At 39.2% G+C, this 21978-nt stretch overlaps 1 protein-coding gene across 1 annotated transcript in view; it reads right to left on the reverse strand.

Annotated features, from left to right (window-relative positions):
- ajap1 (adherens junctions associated protein 1) overlaps positions 1-21692 on the reverse strand; it is a 54520-nt gene extending 32828 nt beyond the window's left edge. Inside the window, exons 1-2 of the mRNA XM_085259572.1 lie at positions 21063-21692; positions 20745-20866 (exon numbers count right to left, since the gene is read on the reverse strand). Of these exons, the coding sequence (XP_085115698.1) occupies positions 20745-20773 (29 nt within the window). The 5' untranslated portion in view covers positions 20774-20866; positions 21063-21692. The remainder of the gene's footprint in view (positions 1-20744; positions 20867-21062) is intronic.
- Positions 21693-21978: the final 286 nt, after the last annotated feature.

Consider the following 21978-nt stretch of genomic DNA (forward strand, 5'->3'; position numbering starts at 1 on the left):
TTAATAAAATAAAATATTTTCAAACATCAGGTTAGTTGCATATTTTGTTTTTTCCGTCGACTCACTTGAATTGGCACAAGACAAACTTTTCCCACTAAGAGGCGAGACCCTAGACTACCATGACCTGGATGAATGAGAACCTACAAAGGCACTAATAACCAACTCAGCTGATAAAAACAGTATAAACTGGGTGGAAAGCAAATCTGAAAGCTTAATAATTGAACTGGTACATTATTAAAATTTTAATAGACGTGTGCACATAATGAGGTCAATAAATACATAAATGATGGGAGGAGCTTGCATTTTTAGAGGTTTTTTAATAACATTAAACTGTAAGTCAGTTTGTGCATCATCATTATCTTCTTCATATTTGCAGTATTATTTTGTCAAATTCTTTTAAGGATTTCAATGCAATGCCAGATTTGCTGTATTAAATATGTCAAACGACCACAATCTAAATAAATAATCTAATGACAGTCAGCATCGTGACGGTTTTTGGGCCGGTTACAACCACCATTTTATCCGAGTGAAGAGGAAACTCATCACATCCTTACGGCTTGCAACATGTCAAGCATCTTGAAAAAGGAGAGCAGTGCCCGGTGCCTGATGATTCCGCTCTTTCCCTAGAAAAGATCAAAGTAGTTGAGTGCTGTGTAGGCTATTATGCGCAGCAATTCTGCAAACCATTTGCCAGTGGGACACGGATAAGCAAAGAAACAAAGGGCAGGAAACAGCATCTGTGAATGAGGCCAACTTTAAAGGCTCTTCTGAAGCCTTTTTATAATGCTTCACAGAGCCTCGATGTTTTAGTAATCAGAAGAAGTCAAGCTTAACAGAGAGTGATAAAACAGTTAAGAATACATTAAAGTGATACTACACACAGACTATTTTAAAAAGTCCAAATTTAGAGGAAAATTTCTTCCCTATAATGTACTTAAATTATCGTCATGAGAGTACAAGGGCCTAGTAAAGGATTATCTGACTCTTTGAACTCATCCTTTTCACCCTGTTAGACCCAGTAAAACAAAACTATTATCTCTGAAGCTAATCAGATATTGCCCCTAATTGTCTCTGCGCACTATCTCTGGCCCATTTCTTGGTTCATCATCACACTGTGATCACTTGTGCGAAGTAGGTCTTAATTAGAACTTGTTGGGAGTTTGCAGATCTGAGGCCTCAGCAGATGGGCTTCCCACCTGAGGGAGGTGAAAAAGGCATGCCTTCTTCAATCCCTTCAACCTGGATCCCCAGGCTGCCATCCATAGAAATTTGATCAGCATGGTCTTGACAGCCCTGCCACTGAGTACACCTAATTTTCTTGGCTGGCCATTGAAAGGTGCCTTATTGAAGGTGACTCCACCTCTGCTGAAAATCTGGGTGGAATGGCAGACGCTATATGCCAGACAAGATTTAGACTGAACCAGTGGTTTCCTTTCCTTTTTTATAACCTCTCAGTGGGGCTTTGCATGCCCTAGGAAAAGTGCTCCAATTCAGCCTTTTGTGAACAATCTCAAGAGTACAAAAAGTAACTTGTGTTATACAGGGTAGCACAAGCAATTTATAGAGTATTTACACGTTGAACTATGGTATTCATGTGTCTCCCACACACTTCTAAAAACAGCACCTGTAAATACACACACACACACACACACACACACACACACACACACACACACACACACACACACATATATATATATACACTGGGGAAAAGGTTCACCAGCTACAGTTCAGAAAGTTTCACAATGCAGTGGGTGGTTTTCCCTGGTTGGACCAAGCAGGCGCAGCAAGCGGTTAAAATGAGACTATGAGCATAAACTGGAGGACAACATCTCAGCATCATACTTGTTTTTAACTAACTTGACTTTTCTTTTTTCATATTGTTCCCCGAGACAGAACCCTTTGGCTGGGCAGAGGGAGTCGGGGTAGTGGTGGAGGTTGTGTGTGCCTTTTTTTATTGGGTTCTTTAAAAAAACATAATAATAATGTTTGTAGAGAGCAGAAGCTGTAACAGAAAATCAATAAAGTATTCCTAATATAATAATACATGTACATACATACATACATACATACATACATACATACATACATCCTAATAATACATGTCTCAACTTTGTATATTTTTATATATTTTATTTATTGTTTACTCTATTTAATTTGTAAAATATGTGTACACACACACACACACACACGTAGAAAAATATTTAGTATACACATCCAGAAATGCATATACTATTATATATTGTGCATATATTTATTAGTTTCAGATGTAGCCATTCTTGTATTTTGCACAACTCTGTTGCTTGTGAAGCTCGCACACAAGAATTTCACTCACATGTGCTGTACCAATGTACCTGCACATGTGATGTGACAATAAAAGTGATTTGATTTGATTTGATTTGATATCGCTGAATAAGGTATTCAGTAGCATCAGCTCAAGGATTTTAGGGAGATTTTATTGCACTTAAGGTTGTGGTCATCTTCAGTAATCTCAAATTAGCAGAGTCCTACATACAGCTACAGTGAAACATGTAAACACTGCACAGAAATTTGGTAATAACATACAATAAGATATATTTTGAATCTTGTTAAGTCAGCAGCCTCCTCTGCTGACTTTCCCGACCACTGTATCTTGGTCAAAGACTGATTTTTGTACTTTTATTGCGCTTTCTACTCCCACCTGCCATTATCGAGACAACTGAAAGTAGATACAGTTGCAGGTAGTTAAATCTCAATCTGTGTGCTCTTCTTGAACATTGTCCCTTAGATGCCTCAGCATGGTACAGAAGAACTACACACTGGCAGTTTGACCCTTGGGGACATATATAATAGTAAAGTATCTGATGAATACTGAAGTTGAGCTGTACATAAACAGCAAACTATAGGATACGCCACACCTTCAAGTTTTCAATTTGTAACAGAATTTCGTATTTGATAGTATTTATCAAGATGATATCCATCCGTTTTCTTCCATGAACCTGAGTGGTGTGGCTGGAGACTATCCCAGTTGTCATAGGGTACATCCTGAACAGGTCACCGATCTACTGCAGCGCTATCATAAAGCCAATCACACACCTTCACATCATGCCAGCTAAGAATCACCAATTAATGTAACATGCATGTTTTGGGAGGAAGCCAGAGTACCTAGAGTGAAGCCAAGTAGAGAACATGGAAACTGCACACAGAAAGGCCCAAGCTGGCAAGCAAATTTGAACCCAGGACTGCTGTGAGGTGATGGTGCTACCCACCACAACAACATGCTGCACCATGGGGAAACTGGCAACGTTTAATCATTTGTGTATCATCGTATCACGTCTCATTTTTGTTTCTATGGCTAAGTTTTTGATCGCAATTTGTATTCAGTTATGGATATCCACAAACATTTGCTTCTCAGTTGGAGTTTATATCTCTTATGTAAAGACATCATTTTGCCATAAATGTTTTCTTGTTAAGCCTTATTTTAAAAAAAAATTCAATATTACCTCAAATGAATCTGTGGAATACGCAAAGTAATATAACAACTTCGTTTAACTAAGGAGCTTGTAAAGAAAAGGTATTTCAGTCCTACTGAGAGCTTTCCATTAAGAGGGTCATTGACCAACGATTGATCGTGTGCCTCAACACATGAGCCAAGGTGTGAAAAAGGGTGTGGGTCATTATCACCAGAGTTTTCAGGTGAAACTATTATGAGACCTTGCCTCAATATATCATGAGACCTACTGAGCTCAACTGACGTATGTGAGTGGGTGTTGTTAAGGCCCTGGAAAGGGATCTCAAAACTGGATTGTAGGTGACATCTGTCATAGGCCATTTCCAACTGTTAAATATTTTCTTTGGTGAAAAGGGTTTTGTTTTTTTTTTTAACTAAAACATTTCCATAAAAAGGCACCTCTTTATCCATGATTTATGCTTTGTGTTAAACTGCTGTATTCTAACCACTTTCAGATACTTCAGCTTCTAGGCTAAAGCAAACAATAGAACTGAGCATAACAGCACAATGCAGATTAGTCAGCATGTCAAGTTTGTAGACTGTGTTTACACTGATCGCTTTTTCGGGTTTCGATGGAGGTCCCTAGGGGTTTCCTGTTTACATTAAATGTATCAACAAAAAGGAGGTATTTGTTGACACATTTATTATTCATGGTCATATACTCATTCTCCCAACACTGTTATAATAGCTACTGTAATGTTTGCAGAGTAACACCAGGTTATTATCAGTCAGTGAATTAATATCTTATGTCTGTGCAATTAACTTTTTCCCTTAGAAGCATTAATTCTGGTATTGAGTCCTTTAACATTATTTATAACCAAGTTGTCTGAAAAACATTACACGGTCATGGCTTTTTGCAAAAGCCTGCAGGGGATTTGTGGATGGTTCATACCTTAAAAGTCATACACTTTGGGGCAACTATTAAGTCGCTCCAGTGGCTATGTTGCTAGATTGAACAACTTTAAAGGATTATGGATTGAGAACACACCAAAGACAGTGGGATGCTTGTGAGCGCTCATACAGTCTGTTTCCAGTCATTCAACCTTCCCCAATTCGACCAGCCCCAAGCACAGCATGTCCACACGAGAGAGAAGATTCTTAAAATAGAGATGGGAGTATATGGAGTATGCATTTGAATTACCCTAAGAGAGTGACAGAGATGGAGAAAGAAAGGAGAGAACAGGGAAGGAGCTGTGTGGTAGTCTTACCCCTCTGGGGGTAAAAACTCTCTGATAACATCCAGGCCACAGAACAAGGACGACTTACTCTAAGGGCAATGCACATAGGTTTGCAGACTGGATGCACTGGCAAAGCTAGCTGCATTTGACTGCTGTATCAGATTACAACAGGGCCTTATTTACTTGCAAACTGAATATTGATAAATTCTAGATTTACATGAACATGTTATTGGCATATTGGCATTGCATTGTGGCTCAGTTAACCTAAAATCTTTATGTGGTAATTATAATTGGTTGTTATTATTGTTTTGGTCACTGCTGACCTCACAACACAATATCACTATCTTGGTAGTGAACTTAACTTGTCTATAGTCACCAAACATCAAACAATCCTTTGCCACAGAGATCACTGGCCAGGTAGGACTGATAGAAATGTATAACATAAAATGTATCATGCACTGTCACATTATGCTAACAGACCTCCAGTTTCAGTAGTAGTAATAAGAGGATTAATGTCATTTTAGCCTCACAATAAAAACCACAAGTGGATGAAGCCCTGGGGAGCTAAAGTGCTGCTTAATCTCCCCAAAGACTCAATTCTGACCTCTAAAACATGAAAAACAATGCCGACACACATTAAATAATTCCATCACTCTCACACTGGGAATTGACGTGCTTTCCTACAGAAAACACAAATTTACAATGAATGGAAATGACTGACCCCTCTAGGATTAGCGAGGTAAAACATGTCTTTTTTTTCAGCTGCAGCGCACTGAGAAACAAGGGCACAATAACATTCCCTATTTGCCCTTCCCAGTTCCATTAATTCCAGCATGTAGCTTTAAAAGAGTCTGACCCAGAATAATCACTGTGTTCAAGAGGAGGTCAGCAGAGATGTCCTGTGCAGCTGAAACCGCCTCAAGTTGGGAGGCTCAAAACAACTGGCTCTCTCTGTAAAACAAAGGCGCTACTGGAGAAGACACCACACATGATCAAAAAAACTTACAAATATTTTTACTGTTGTATTTCAGAATTTCTCACAGTTTTACTGAAGAATAAGAAAAATAAGCTAATCACTTGAGGCAGCAGTTGACCTGCAAATGCAGCGTTCTCCGAGGTAAAATTACTGTGTTGACAAAGTCCAGTGACTTTAGAAGGCGATTACACCGATTGTGAAATGGTCATCTGACGGCAAGGCAGAAAAATGTTTTACAGCCTGTTTTAAATATAGCCTAAGCCTAATCTAATATTGATTTCTGTAAGTGGGTGGCTAAAATACACGCCTACATCAATACCTTGCTTTATCTCCATATCTGTTTGAGGGCATGCCAACAGTAGGTAATATTCTGACTATGGATAAGTACCTTATACAATCCCACTTCAAGAAAGCAAAGGAAGTTTGGAGTGGAAACAGTTTAGTCAGCTAAGCTTTTATTTTTTCTAAACCCTACAATCAAATTTATAAAATGTTTCCTGTTAGCTGTAAGTTTCCTGAAAATTCCAAATGCTCCAGAAAGACAATTTGACAGGGTTAAAACACATCCTATGATAATTTTTTTTGGCTCATTTTAGACAGATTAATAAAAGTGCATGAAAGATTTAACATGTTGCTTTGACTTATAACCAGACATACAGTTGGCTTTTTATGTAGAACTTGAATCAAATCCTGCTCTCCCCCAGCAGAAGACCCAGAGCAGACAGGCTCACATCAGCAGCAGGTGGAAGATAAAAGGAAAGGTAGAATGATTACAAAGCCAGTTTCATGTAAAATTATGAACCTTTTTAAATTTTGTTTTGACCCATGTGTGTAATAAAGAGGCTCTCAAACCTTCATATTCCCCACTGATAAAATTAAGCTTCTAATGTTTGAGGCTTTTTTGAATCATTGGTGGAACTGCCGAAGCACTACTAGTGGTGAGTAAAAAATGAAGGCATAATATTGCCGTATTTTGCGTGGTGAGATTTTATTGATATAAGGACACCAAATATCGATATTTTATTCAATGCAATAAAATACAACAAACAAGACGCCTCGTCTCATGCATCACGATCCTGAGATAACGTTCGCTGAGAAAACTTGCATTAAGTCAACTCAACGGAAAATCCATCCGACAGTGGACACGCTTAGCTTGATGAAGTTGGACCGACTGCTATCAGCCTCAGAGAGCTTGTTGACAATTTACAAATAATTGTTGTCTAATTTATAAATCCACAGATTGGCAACACATGGACATCAGTATGAATGAGTCTTTGTCAATGAGCAAAACTTACAGGAATCAATTCAACTGGCTGTCACATCGCTGTATTCTGGTTATATTCCTATAGAACAGGAAGGTTGTTGAGCACAAATGTGGTAGTTAAATGTGAATTTCTGTAGATTGCAACAGATATGTGACTTTTGATGGTTTATCACGGTTAACTGGTGTATTATTGGAAAAAGATTGTATGTAAGTTCCAATTATACCCCATTCAGTTGCAAACTGACTCCAACTTAAGGCAACATTTCTGACAGGTTTAAGTGATAGTGTTAGTAGCCTGTCAAACTGGAGTGAAATAATATCAGTTTATTAGTGGATAAAACAGACACTGACCAAGTTTAACTATGAGGACAAAATTTGCAGTTTAGAAAAGCTAATAAATCAAAATGAATGTTATTGCAATACTATATATAGAATATTGGAAAATGTTAAAATTGCTATAATGTGGTATCTTGCCAAGTATTGTGATAATTTTATACCATGGGGTGTCAAGTGATTCTCACTTTTAGTTGCTACCAACTTGACTCTTCACACATTTACAATATATTTGTGCTACCATGATTGTCCATACCTGGATTTTAAAGTAAAATATCTTAACAGACCTGGTATCATAAATAATACCAAATGTTCTGTTTTGGCTATTTTTTGGTAAATAACCATGTCAACTAGTGATTATTGACAAGTGACTACAAATACAGTAGATCATGACTAAAAACAGTTGTTTCCATGTATGTGTATAAGCAAGTCAAAAACAGAAACAGAAATTTGTATTTTAAATAGATATTATAGATACTAGCTTGATAAAGCTTGGACTAAAAGATGTTTAATACGAGGTCTTGGACGTTATGCAAGTTGACACCCATCTGCGCACAGACTGCACAAGTGTCTGTCGTTGCAGCTGTGTAGTGGTCATTGTTTGTAGCTACTTCTGATGAACATATCAACCCAGCATGTCCTAGGCATGTTCAATAGCAGACATAAATAAAAGCTGGCCAAGGAAGTGTCTAGATATGTTTGGGATCCAGAAAGCCCTGCTGTGTACTCTGGCAGTGTGGCAACAAGCAGTCTTCTGTTGAAATAGCTGAAAGGTGGACTGCTGCTGCAAGAATGCCACAAGTTCAGGTTAGAACACCTGATCTCAGTACCTCTGTCCAGTCAGATTTCCACCAAGTTCAGTAAGATCAGAGAAGGTGCTTTTATAGCTAGTTTGAGGCATGCCAACAGCCAAGCCTTGGTCAATCTCAGTCAGTCATGGTATGACGGCACTGATGATGATAATATTGTGCATATATTAGTATCAGTACTAGTTTATATTCAGAGACTGCTGGTTAGAAAATGTGGCGGTGTAGAAATGAGTTCATCTGTGTTTGGTAAACAAATCAACAATTTTATAGGGCTGCTCAATTAATCGAATTTTAATCACAATTACGATCTGGGCTTTCAACGATCATTAAAAATGACTGAGCCGATTATTAGCCCCTCCCTCGTGCTTTACTCTCGCGCTGCTCCGTGTGGCAAATTGAGCGCACCTCTCTGCATTTCAAACACGTGTCACAACAATTAAGAGCAGCGGTCCCCAACCTTTTTTGCGCCACGGACCGGTTTATGCCCGACAATATTTTCATGGACCGGCCTTTAAGGTGTCGCGGATAAATACAACAAAATAAAACTAGTACCGGTACCGAAAAAAAGAAAATTTATTCATAGCACACGTGAAAAGACCCAGGAAAACAGAGTAAACAATAAAAACGCTAACAAAATAACACTAAAAACCGATTTAAAAACCCTGAAAACTATACATTTCACCCCTGAGCCTCAACTCTCGCGGCCCGGTACCAAACAACTTACGTACCGGTCCGAGGCCCGGGGGTTGGGGACCGCTGATTAAGAGGACCCGAGGGATGCTCGGAAAGCTAAGCAGAAGTTATTTGGAGAGGAGAGTGACTGCCGTTGGTTGAAAAGAGAGGTAAAAAAAAACTTCAGTGGTGCGGAAACATTATGGGTTCGCGGAGTCAGACGTGGATCAAGTAGACACAGTGTGTAAACTTTGCTACAGTGTCGTAGCTGCACCACAGAGCAACACTGCAAAGTTCACTAAACATAGATGTTTACATTTTTCATTTATTTTTTATATTGCAAACATTTGCACTGTTATCAGTATTGCACACTATTTTATATTATTTTTTGACAATCTTTAAAGTCATTATTCAATACATTGTTATTGTTAAATAAATATCGTCAAATAATCGAGATCTCAATTTCAGTGAAAATAATCGTGATTATCATTTTTGCCATAATCAAGCAGCCCTACAATTTTACAATGGACAAAACTACTCACAGAATATGTTTGGGTTTAAAATTATGATTAAAATGATGTACAGAGAAATCAACTGCAAACAAAGATTAAAAATGTATTTCATGCATGAAAACTTCTATTTTTCAAAACTTGCTTCTATTTTTTACATACTTTACTGTATGTATGCAACTCTTTCTGTGATAAACTGTGTTGTAGTGGTATCACGCTATCAATGATACAATAATATTTCCTAGCACACAGAACAAGGCCAAATTTGTCTGACAGCAAAGGCCATGTGTCAGCCTCCATTGATGTTTAGTAAAGAAGTCACTTCAACCAAACACAGCACTTTGCAAAACATTCAATTCAATTCAGTTCAATATAATTTTGTTTATACAAAATCACAATAACAGTCAATTAAGACACTTTATATTGTAAGGTGGAGACACTACAATGCAGGAACACCGAAGTGGAAAAAACAAACTTGGCTCACCATTACAAACAAACCATCAAGTACACGTGTGACCCGAGCTTTAACAAATGACTCGATTGGACGACGCCGGAACATCTGCCAGTTGTGTGAAAGGTAAAGGAAAATTACTGATGCGGTTACATGGTGGTAAAACAGGACTTTAAGCAGCTGGTTAAAAAGCTCAACATCCCAGACTCCCGAAGAGTTAAAAGGTAAAGTTTCTTTAGCTATTGTTAAACTAAAGTGATAAGCAGTTATGTTTTACTTTTACATAACATTTCCTTGGCTACTTTTGTGGCTTTCCTGTGTTGCTACATATACTCCTATGTCACTAGTAATGCAATATAAATCTGCTCCTGCTGACAACTGAGGGCACAAGATTCTCACTTTGAATCAGTTAGTGTGTCATAAACGAGCTCATTTGAAAAGAATGGTGGAAAATACACTTCAGTATTTTTTTTCTGTATCATCATAAATATCGTTATCACAAAATTCCTTGAAATATTGTAATATCATTTTGAGAAAATATTGCCCAACCTCTACTGTGTACTGTGAGCAAATAGACTCAAGATCTAGAATATATAAAAGCAGACGTTTTATGTGCATGAATAAATCTGATGCAGACTAAATGTATTCAGACAGGTTTAATTTCAAACTGCTGCTTCATCATCTGTGTGCGTGTGGAGTGGGAAGCAGATGATAGGGCTGCAGACCTTTGGGACATTTAGGTTATAGAACAAAAGTGAGGCTGTTTTTTTGCACAGTGCTCACACGGTGCACAACTCTCAGGGGGACTGAGGGAATATGTGGGAGCTTCACCGCAACAAGGTCCAGAAACACACTTACTCAAATACACTCTGACCACTCTGCTGCCCTTAATACACCTGTCTCTCAGGCTTTCTTTTTCCTCTCACACTTTTTTTCTCCACACAATGGAGAAAACACACGATTCTGGGTGGAATCAAACTAGCTCTGCCTTTTAAAAAAAAGAAAAAACAAAAGAATGAAATCTGCTGTTCTTTATTTATGGTAGAAATAACACCACCTTTGTTCCCCCCAGCTATTTGCTTTCATCCTCCTATCCATTTACATGAAGAGCTGACCTATCGTACAGACTACTCAGTTAATGTGCTTTTGCTACTGATCACACAAAGACTGCTTTCTGGCAATAAGCCTGGTCACTGCTTTTAAATCTGCATCTGTTATTTTAATAAGCACATACTGGTGTGTTGTTCAGCCCACCATGTTAGTCCAGACTCTGTTTCCTTTATAACTGTTTGATGGACTAAGATAAAGGTTTGGATGAATTTGACTTACATCTCATTTAACCATTATTGTAGCTTGCTTATCTGTCAGTTAAATCTACCACATTCTATAAGCAAAATAAGCAGTCTCTATCAATTCAAAAGCTGCCAGCAAATTTGAGCAGAAATTTTGTAACATAAAGCAAATGCAAAGGTTCCAATAACAGTAATATTCTTCTACACTGGTTTGCATGAAATCTACTATTATGAGGGCATCATTAGTAAAAATGTGAAGCCATTAACAGCTAAAATATTTATGTCATATCACTGCAACTAGCGGTTACTCGTAGCCACAGTATTCTATGAGCCTACCCTGATCTCACCTCAGTACACTGATCACTTAAACCTGACAGGCAGATCAGAGCTAGAGTCGGGGTTACTTTAATACAGCTGATACTATAATATTGCAGGCTTCATCAGTCTGTGAAAGTCTGTGAAAGTGGGCTTTCTTTTATGTTAGTGTTGCTCATGACAGATAAGATGGAGAGAGCTACAGTACATGCACGATTGGTCAGTACATGTGTGCTGCATTAAATGATTTTTTTTTCTTACTAAAAAAATGGCAGAAGAATATGTTTCCCAGACAGATAGTTTATAATCTTAATAGTATTTAATGCTATTCCAAAACAACTTTATCAAACTGAGAAACTATGAGCACATGCAGCACACGTTACATGCCCCGTGCATGCCTGCTCTTTAGTGCAAGTGCAAGTATTCAAACTTATTGTGTTTAAAGTAATGCATGCAGTATAGTTACTACAAGAGGTGGGACCTTGTTTTTAACTGCAAATTATGTCCTTAAAATTAAACCATATCAATGTCTGTTTTATCCAATAAGAAAAGGTTATCAAATCCCTTCAGAATTTTTTGTTATGTCATTTTCGTTGCAAAATTACTGTCAAGCACACCAAGACTGTCATTTAAACCTGCCATAGATGTTGCCCTAAGACAGAGTCAGACTGCAATCAGTCTGCAACTGAATGCCAATTAAAGGTTGGCAATTATATTCAATCCATTTTTTATTATCCAGCAATTAACTGTAATAAATCATCAAAATTGCATATCTTTCTTTATAGACAGAAATTCACATTTAATTAGTACACCTGTGCTCAGCAGAACAGGATGGTTATCCTGTTCTATATAAATATAACCAGTAAACAACCAACTGACAACCAATTGAGTCGAGTTTCCTTGAGTTGTGTTCCCTGACAAAAACTCATTCAGACCGATGGCAACATGTTGGCATCAGAGAGATGAGACCTTGTGTTCATAGTATTTTTAATTTATTTAAGAAAATATTAATATTTAGTGTATAATACTGAAAAATATGCCAATACTATACTGTGTCATCTTTATAGTTACTAAATCCAATTTAGTAATACTGCCACCACCGCTTTTATGGACACATGACCAGAGTGCAAGGATGAAGTCGACAAGTTCAGGCGCAGTGTCATCGCTGCAAAGAAGTGCATATCTGAAAGAGCCTAATGTGTCTCCAGGGAGATAATGCCTAAATTGACTGGGATCATCTCTTGAAAAAGAAACAAAAATCTGCAGAACAGTGTGTAATCATGCGTACAGCCTGAAAGAAACACCCAGTTGTCATTTAAGAAAATATACGACCATTTAAAAGGCTGAACTTCTCAGAGAAATGAATGTTATTCATGTGAAAAATATGGCAGGCCTGCTTTTCCAGTTCAATAAACACAATAGACTGCTAATGATAATGCAAATTGAAAATGTCAGAAGGTATACAAAATGCTGAAAGGAGTTCTCTGCAGCTTTGATGAATGGTGCTGCATACAGGATATTTGTGAATTATGAGGCTACACAGTTCGTTCCATTATTCCATTTAAAACTCATTTTAACTGGCACCTGGCCCACAGACCCAGACACAATGGAAACATTTTATGGCACTGAACTTTGAGACACTGTTGAAATAGTGCTTTAGATTTTTATCAAATACAAAAGTTAATTATTTTCTAATAGAAAGCAAAGCCTCATTTACTAAAACTGTCTGCAGGATGTAATATGTGCTAATAGGCAACGTGTCTTAGAGAAAGAATGACAGTCAGCATTATCCATTATCAAACACTAACATTCTCACAAAGTAAGGCATGCAAAGCATTAGTATGTCTCTAGAGACATCAGCACCTTTCTTATCCACCATAATTCTCACAGACAGTATTACATTGTGGCAACAGCTCAAAATGGACTATTAGCAAAAATGCTCTATTGTTATTTTAATCCATTTCTGCTCACTTTTCATTTTTCCCTTTGCTTGGCACTTTTTTTCCCTCCACTATCTCCCAATGTACAGAGAACTTTTCAGGGAAAAGACTCCAATGGCCTTTTTATTTCTGAGGGAATATTAGTGGGACGGGAGTTTTTGCATCTTTATACATTTAACTACAAGCGATCCTCATGATGAACATCATGTTTTCCGTTTTTATTTTTCATCCCCCAATGTTACACACATTTAACAGTATTTATGTTTAAGTACCATTTCACTCTTAATAACTGTGGTTTATTTGCTGTCAGAGATTTTCTTATTCTTATTTGTTTCATGCCTGTATTGTATTGTATTGTATTGTATTGTATCTTTATTTAGGTAGGTTTGTTTTATTAGATTTTTGCATTTACAGGAAGAGTCATAAATTTTGAACAAAACCTGTTTTTGTAGTTATCGCCCCACACCACACACAAATAATCAAATATAATTGAAGTTCATACTTTCAGCTTTATTTCAGAAAGTTTTACAGCTTCAACATTAACTGGCCAGGAAGTTTCATGGCCAGGTCTAGCCTATGTTCTCTTGTTATTTCATGACAAAACAATCAGAATGTGTGAAGTCGATTCACAGTGTTGGATGTGTATTTTATAGCTTTTCGCTGTCGTTTTAAATATATGCTCCACAAGATGTTAGTCCAAGGGACAGAAGACGTCATGACATTGAAAAACAGAGCACACCTGTCACAGGGACAGCAAAACTTTTAGGAGTGGCAACATTAACAGTCTGATTCATTCGTAAAATATTACAGTGTTTATTTACAACAAGGTGCAAACCTCTGGTTACACTCAAGAACAGGAAGGCCAGGTCAGAAAACAAGAGCCTGTGCAACTTCTAAAAACAAAGAAAAATGGAAGAAACCAAGAAAACTGTTTGCCATAATGATGGGAAGAGAAAACTTTGGAAAAGGAAAGAAACAATTCATGATCCTAAACATACCACGTTATCTGTGAAACATGATGGAGGCAATGTGACAGGATGTGGCTGTACGGCTGCCAGGGGTACCGGGGCGCCACTGTTTATTGATGATGTGACTGTTGACAGAAGTAGCAGGAAGAAATGTGAAGTATATATTCTGTTCAGATTTTCGAATGCTTCAAAATTGATTAGATGGTACATAACAGTGCAAATGAAGTTTGTCGAGATAAAGAAAATTAGGACTCTTCAATGGCCAAGTCAGTCAAAGAATCCAAGTAATAAATACAGTCGTTATATGTAAAAATCAGATTAGTTTTTCCAATTAATTTATAGCCTCTTTTTAACTTCAATCACATCTTGATTGTTTGATAGAAAATCCCTTGGTACAGAATTACAGAAATGGTCTAATTTACAAACAAATTATGGCTCTAAATGTATAAAATTAGTATTTCTAATGTATTATAGTTAAAATATTCCACATATAAATGTTACAAATTAATATGTGGAATAAAAATCAACACCCACAATAACAGTTGTATTATTTAGTCATTTATTTTGAAGACATAAGTGCAGAAACATGGAAGAAGAGCATCACGTTTTTCATATAAATGTGATTAGATGTGACTGGAGAGGGTGGGTACAATTTTATGTTGCACTTGATTTTTACAGCACTAGCTACCTGCTGTAGCGCTAATCACTAATTGTGTGGTGGAACAGACAGAACAGCAAGACTGCGTATGTCCACACAGGAGGAGAGAAGGCAGAGACAGAGAGACACTGGGAAGTGGAATATGGAAGTAAAATGTATCTATAACAGAAGGGGAGAATTGATTTACAGTTGGATTCATATGATAGCTTAGCCTACCTTAATTAGTTGACCTGTGTATTTATGTACTGCACTTTTTCTAACCCTCCCGTTCAGCTTTACACCACATACTTAAACTGACAATCAGACCATGGTTGTTGGTCGTTGTTTGCATTTCAATTGCAGAAGCATTTGCATTTCATCCAGAAGACCTGAGGGGGTTCATCCTCTGTCCACTTAAAGGAAGAGCCGTGATACCCTGAGTCTGTATTTGCAGCCTGTTGAATATGCAATCACGCCTTTGTTGGAAAGTGAAAAGGGCTGTGTGCTCAAGCTCTCAGCTCTCAGACTAAGTGATGGGGCAAATATAACCCAGCATGTATACACACACTCGCACTCACACACACTAACATACCTACATGGAAATGGCTCTGTATTGGCAAGCACAATTGCCAAGATACACAGGAACCAAATCGCTTATTCCCACTACGTTGTGTTTCTAATTTGTTGACTGTGGTGGCTAAATCCTCCTCAATGCCACTCTAACCAAGTAACATGCCTCTAGTATCAAATGAATGTGATTAGCTTTGAGACTTGCCAGATGTTTACAATCCCCGCTGACATATCCCACTGATCAGCAATAAAAGAAAAAAGGCATATCACTCAAGTTGTCTGCTTTGATGCAGGTTATACAAACAATTTCCCTTCCACAGTGGCCCGGCTTTCATCTTGACTCTGAGGAAACTAAATGTTTTGTCCTTTTTCCAAATTACCAGAAATACAGAGCGACCCTCCTTAGTTACTGATAGTGAACATACAGTACCTTTCCATGTTATCTGTAATACATGAGAGCTTTGTTCCAGAATATCTTGAACATCAAATTGAAAGGTCAGAAACATTGGTAGGAAGATACTGATCATCTGTGTAGAAACATGAACTTCTGTTATGACCTTTTACTTTGGATGATGCCCGAATGCCTCAGTGCATCCCTTATTTCCCCACTCTACTTCTAAAATAAATCCTAGCTCTTCTCATCATAAATCAAAATGTACTGTTTATGATTATCTCTAGATGCTTGCTGTGTTTATATTTATTTATTTAGCTATTTTATTTTTAGGGATCTCAGCGGCATGTGCTTGCATTGCTCGTAAAAATGCAGGCTCCAAGGTGTAGGAGTTAAGCTGTCCTCAGTAGATATCCAGTATTAGGGAGATAAATACCACAGTTGGCTTTCCAAAGAGTTCCAGAGATTTATGGATTGCCTCGGTGCAGCAGGCCTCTGGGAGGCAAATATTGTATGAAATCCTCCAAATGTTTTGGTAGTGTGCAACGCGCACACACACACACACACACACACACACACACACACACACAAACAGATATGCACACAAATAAGACTCCATCCATGCCTGAAAGGCTGAGCTGCAGCAGCTGCTACTATGGCCGTAGTGTAAGAAACATTGCTGCATTGCTGAGGTCAGAACATAATTCATCGAGGAAAACAAACAAAAGAGAAAATGGGTGGGGCAGAGTGTGTATATGTGTGTATATGGGGGGTCTAAGGCGCAACAGCCAAGAGTGTTGCATCATCCCATTAATTACTCCCACTGCAGTAGAGTGTACATGACCCACATGCTCAGAAAGATAAGCAGGGCTGTAAAGAAACATGGTGGAAAAAGGAAATAACAGGACAATGCTTCGGTCATATCAGCCCTTTACTGTCTTTAAGTCTTGTTTGTCTCTTGTGACAAACTTGACAGCAAATACCACTAAGTAGCTAAACACAAAATAAAGCAGGTGGCAGTTTGGGGTTTTGGTGGAGGAGGAGGAGTAGAAAATGGCCCTCTGAGAGGCACCCCAGTGCCTGGAGAAGGCCAGTTAGTGGGAAGGGCCATGACGGATAAGTCTGATCCTTTGTAGAGGCAGTATTGATCCAGCAAAAGCTCACTACATGAATCAAGTATGAGTTCTGTGCTGTTAGTTCCTTTACTTTGTGGATGGTTGTGCTCCAGTGCGATAGAAACACGCACACTTTTTTCATGTAGCACAAAGCGGACAAGCCGGTGATTAAACACAATCAGGCTGAAGGTTGCTGCCAATAAAGTTAGAACACGGACTATAAATTCATGAGATCTGAATATGGAGGTTTTATTCTGAGGTTTACTGTCATTTGGCGGTCTACAGCCGGTTCCACAAAGCAAAACACTTATTCTGATTGCTATTGATTTTTTTTTTTTTTTTTTTGATCACCAGCGCATAAATTCAAGTATTTTAAGTGTTCGGTTTTCAAAAAAAAAAAAGAAAGAAAAAACTTAATGAGCTAAACTCCAGGCTTCTCATTTCAAGCTTCCGATATGCACTCATGTGTTGCAGTAAGAAATTAAAGCACAGTAGCAGTTACGGTCCCATTCTGCCTTTGACTCCTCTCTGCTAATTGCTATGCCAGTCAGTGACAGGTCGTTCATGTTTCACCCACGTCTTCAACAACAGCTAGCCTTTCTCTTGTTCTCTTTCTTTCTCAGAGGTATTTCCAGAAGGTTTAGATGGACAGCGTCCATGCCTTTTTTGTCTTTTATGTCATTAGAAAGGGACAACCTGTACCAGTCCTTCTGGATCTAACAGATTCCTGCTGAGCACAGGGTGCTAATGACACACATGCAGACACACTCTCACATACACACAGACACACACGCCTCCAGAGGATAGGATCTCCAAGAAGCAACACAGCCTATTTCACTGCAAATTAGGTTAATCACGCTCCAGAGAGGCCCAGTTAATAACCCTCATAGAGGCTATTAAGATGGCACCTAAATCATAGGAATATCTGAATATCTGATGGCCCCTAACACAGTAATGCCATGTTTAGCCCTGGAGTTCTTAGTAGGGCTCGCTAAGAGAACCACGGCTTGTCATATAACCAGCTGCAGACTGATGATGCTGTGCAACTTTTTCTCATTGGGGAAGAAAAAAACACCTCACTGCAAACTGTAATACATGAGGAACCCTTCTCATTAAGCCAGTGATATTAATCAGAATTAGACTATTATAACAGTTTTCTTTTTCACACAGGAGTAACTCGCAAAATACCAAAGAAATTATCACCAGGTGTAGCAATATTAGGCAGCTCACAGCTCATTAAAACCACTCTCTTTTCTTTTTTAGTGCATATCTGAATCACTACTGTCAAATTCACTCGATGTATCACTCTTGATCACTCAATGTATCCCTATTGAGCAGAAAAGGCTAAACATACAAAGACACAGCCATCTATGCTTTACAATCCTCTGCCAGGCAAGTGAAACAAGACAAATAAAGCCTTCGTAAAAGGCAACTGGTGTCTCAGTCAGCAACGCTTTTTACTGCCGCAGTGTGCCGAGGCTTGATAGCATCTCCGGTGCCTCAGCTGTACAAGAGCTCGCCATGGGGGACCTGAAACTGTGTGACATCCATGAAAGGCTCAGCCCAGAGATCCCGAGTGTGTGAGAGCCGAATCCCCGCTGGTTAACCCTCGAGTCAGATGCTCTCTGGTTCAAGCTCGTTATAACGCTGCAAATTACCAGCATTTAGCTTTGACTGGAAGATTTCACACATCACAGACAGTGAAGCATGTCGCAGGTCATGAGCGTTCATTGTTATCCATTTACGAGAAAAACTGAATGCACACCAACAAACAGCTGGTTTACAATTTGGGATGGCTACTTTAATAAGAACCCAATTACAATTCGTTCCCATGTTATCATCACATCTTTACAGTCTTTTTAGTAAGTCTATAAATAATAGTGATAATCACTAAAGCCCAGCCTTAGCCCACAGGCTGTCTTAATGAGACGGTTTGCCCAGAACGATGAGTAACTACTGTAGTCATCTCTAGAAGCCTTGTTTTTTTAAAATTGTATCTGTAACTCTCCATCAGCCCTTTTTTTTCTCCTGGTCTACTGAAGCCAGTGCGGTTGCATTTACGCCCACATATTTACTTTCTGTAGGTGGTTTGTTCTTTGTCTCTTCCAACAGGTACAGTGGCTTTCTCTGTACACATTCAGTTCATCCATCCTTTTTTTTTTTTCAAACAAAGGAAAGTAAATATTTTCACCACCCATACTGCAGGGAAGGAAATCACTCCAGTAAAAGCCCCGCCACCAACTGCTGCCATCAATGTCTGATAATCAGCGACAGCATTGCAAAACTTTAGACTGTGGCGGGGTTTCTCGTGCACAGAGTAACCGTGGGCACCTCATGAAGATGCTTCAGCTACAGCTACTGAACTACCGAGAGCATTTTAATATTCTTTAACGAGTTTTGATAATTGGGGTTTAACTTAAAGGAAAATGGACAGATCTCTGTCACATAAACAATTTTATTGCCTTTAATGCATGTGCACAGATTCCTGTGTGCACAATAACTTCTGCGCCCTGAAAAGGCCCAAGCCAGTAAAAATACCTGACTACAAAACAGGGTACATTACTGCTAATAACAAGCGACTTCAGTCCATAACAGCGGCTGCAGATCGTCCAATGTCCCATTTGGACATTCCAGTTTGTGTGAGCAAGTGACAAGGAAATTCCCGATGATGGAAATTGGTTTCTCTGTGCCCCTTGCCGATCCATCTAAAGGCATGGCATTTCATTTCATCATCTCGCACAACTGCACTGTCTAAGACGTGCATTGCCATTACCCTGCGAGGTCAACCCTAAAGATGTACAGCGTGTGTCATGCATAACAAATGTACGGCTGCAACTGGGCAGGAATATGAGCTGCCGGTGGGAATGGGATCCAGCAGGTGGCAAGAAAACAGACTTGGTCTCATTTTGCAGTGTGTCATTACCTATAAACCCACTTTGGGGCAAATGAATGATCTCACTTAGGGCTTTTGTTTGGACTTCCTCACTCATCAGTTGAAGTCTGAAGCCTACTTTCTATATCTTCACTTTAGGGATGTAGTTCTATCATATCTATCATTTAAAAAAAACTATTTCTCAGGCAAAAAGACTTTAATGTAGCCTAAAAAGATAAGGGATGTGTTGTTCAGTGTGATCAAGCTGACCCCTGCGCACAGATATTTTGTATGCCATCCTCTCCTTGTGCTTGGATACGCACTCATCAGAACACCAAGTGCTTTAATATTTTGGGGGCAAAGCTTCTCAGTTTTATTTATTTCATCATTTTACCTTCACTTTATGCCAACGAATTGCACGTGGAGCTCACCTGGACGCGTTTATTCTCACAAGTGGGGAGGAATTGACAGACCTAACCTTGAGACTGTGCACGCGCACGCGCGCGCGTGTCTACACACGTGTCGCTTTGAGCACGCGTCTGTTATCTGCGAATGTATGTGCGTCGCTTGCGCCGTACTGTTGGCGACCCCCAGCGTACAGGATGTGAAATTTTCCAATTATTTTCTTCCTTAAAATTTTTTTTAAAAATCACACAACATATCTATAGAAAGCCTGTACCCGGATATTCTTTATTACCAACACTAAAGCAGCTAATATGTGTATAACTCTAACACAGCGGCAGCCACAGCCTCGCGCTTTTCACAGTCCAATTGATCTATGTTATTCGTTCATCAATTCCAGCAGACTCTAATAACTTGCAGTGGCGTAGATTTAAAAGAAAAAATTGAGACACGCTGTTGAAGAGAAATTACAATGCACAATCACAGTCTACATTTCCCCCCTTAATCATTCAAGAATCTAAGTACAAAGTAATTACTGAACAAAATAATTTGTGCCTTACCTGCGCGCGACACTCCGTTTTATCCACATTTTTTTCTCTCTCTCTCTCGACTGTCGAAAACCGACTCAGTCCTCCAGGTATCCTCCCATTTGGATGGGTTTTTCCACCAAAGTCGGCAATTGCTGATGAGAAGAAAGCACTCAAGTTACGGACCTTACTCCAGCTGTCAACGCAAACATCATTTAAGCCATATCCTTCTACGTTGCGCACATCAAATTCCTCCCAAAAAAAAGGACAGGGGGGGGGGGGGGGGGGGGGGGGAAGGAGGAAAAAAACACTGCCGAAAAAAACAAACAAAAAAAATTCCACTAAAAATACCAGAACAATTGTCGGGTCTCTTCGAAGTTGTCCGTCAGTTCTTCTGTTGGCGATGATTTGCTCTCCCTGCTCACCAGCCGAGAGGAGAGAGAGGGGGTAGGCGCGTGCAGGCGGACAGGTGAGCGGGAAACCGAAAGAGGTACCCTCAAACTTTGCCTTCACGCAAATCGTTCATTTTTCAGTCGCCCCAGCAGAAAAGGCAAAGATGCAAGATGCCGAGAGCCGAAATCGGGGCATGCAGTTGGCATCCTCATTGCTGAAATGACGCCGTCACTTCTCCTACATTGCTGAACGGCAGATGAACGTCCAAAAAAGAAAATTGGAAAAAAAAATGGGGGGCGGAAAATGAGAATGTTCAGTTCTCTGAAGCAGGGAGGATTCAAGTCACCAGAGGCAGGGGATCTTCATTATCTGTTGACATCTCTGTGGAGGGGGGTGGTTGAGAGGTTAGATAAAGTAAAATAAATGAAAGTAAAATGAAATAAGGTGCAACTGAAAAGAAAAAGGAAGAGGGGAAGCGGCGGAGGAAAATCCTGGAGGCTGAGGGTTGTTTCAGAGGAGTTGGAGAGAGTGGCTGTGAGGGCTTGTCATTACAGCGGAGAGGAGACCGGCACGTCTCCTCCTGCTGCTCCTCTTCTCTCAGACTGACGAACGATCTGCCTGCTGAGCCCCACGCTGCCGTGACGTCACTTTAAAGCCAAATATGTCATGTGCTGGAGTGTCTCACGTCATATGGGTGCACATTCATGACTGCAAGACTGGGTATGACAAATCCAGTAGAGTACAGAAGTGTGCAGAGCTGCACACTATGGTTGGAAGACCATATAACAGTGAGACCATTACGTATCTGCACTTTTGTAGCCAGCTAAGGGAATTGCCAAATAACCTTGTAGCCTGTAAGATAGCATATCATAAA

Source organism: Mchenga conophoros, linkage group LG20 (assembly GCF_057382185.1).
Source record: "Mchenga conophoros isolate Kocher_MC1m ecotype Shallow Benthic linkage group LG20, M_conophoros_male_GT1.1, whole genome shotgun sequence".
NCBI classification, from domain to species: domain Eukaryota; kingdom Metazoa; phylum Chordata; class Actinopteri; order Cichliformes; family Cichlidae; genus Mchenga; species Mchenga conophoros.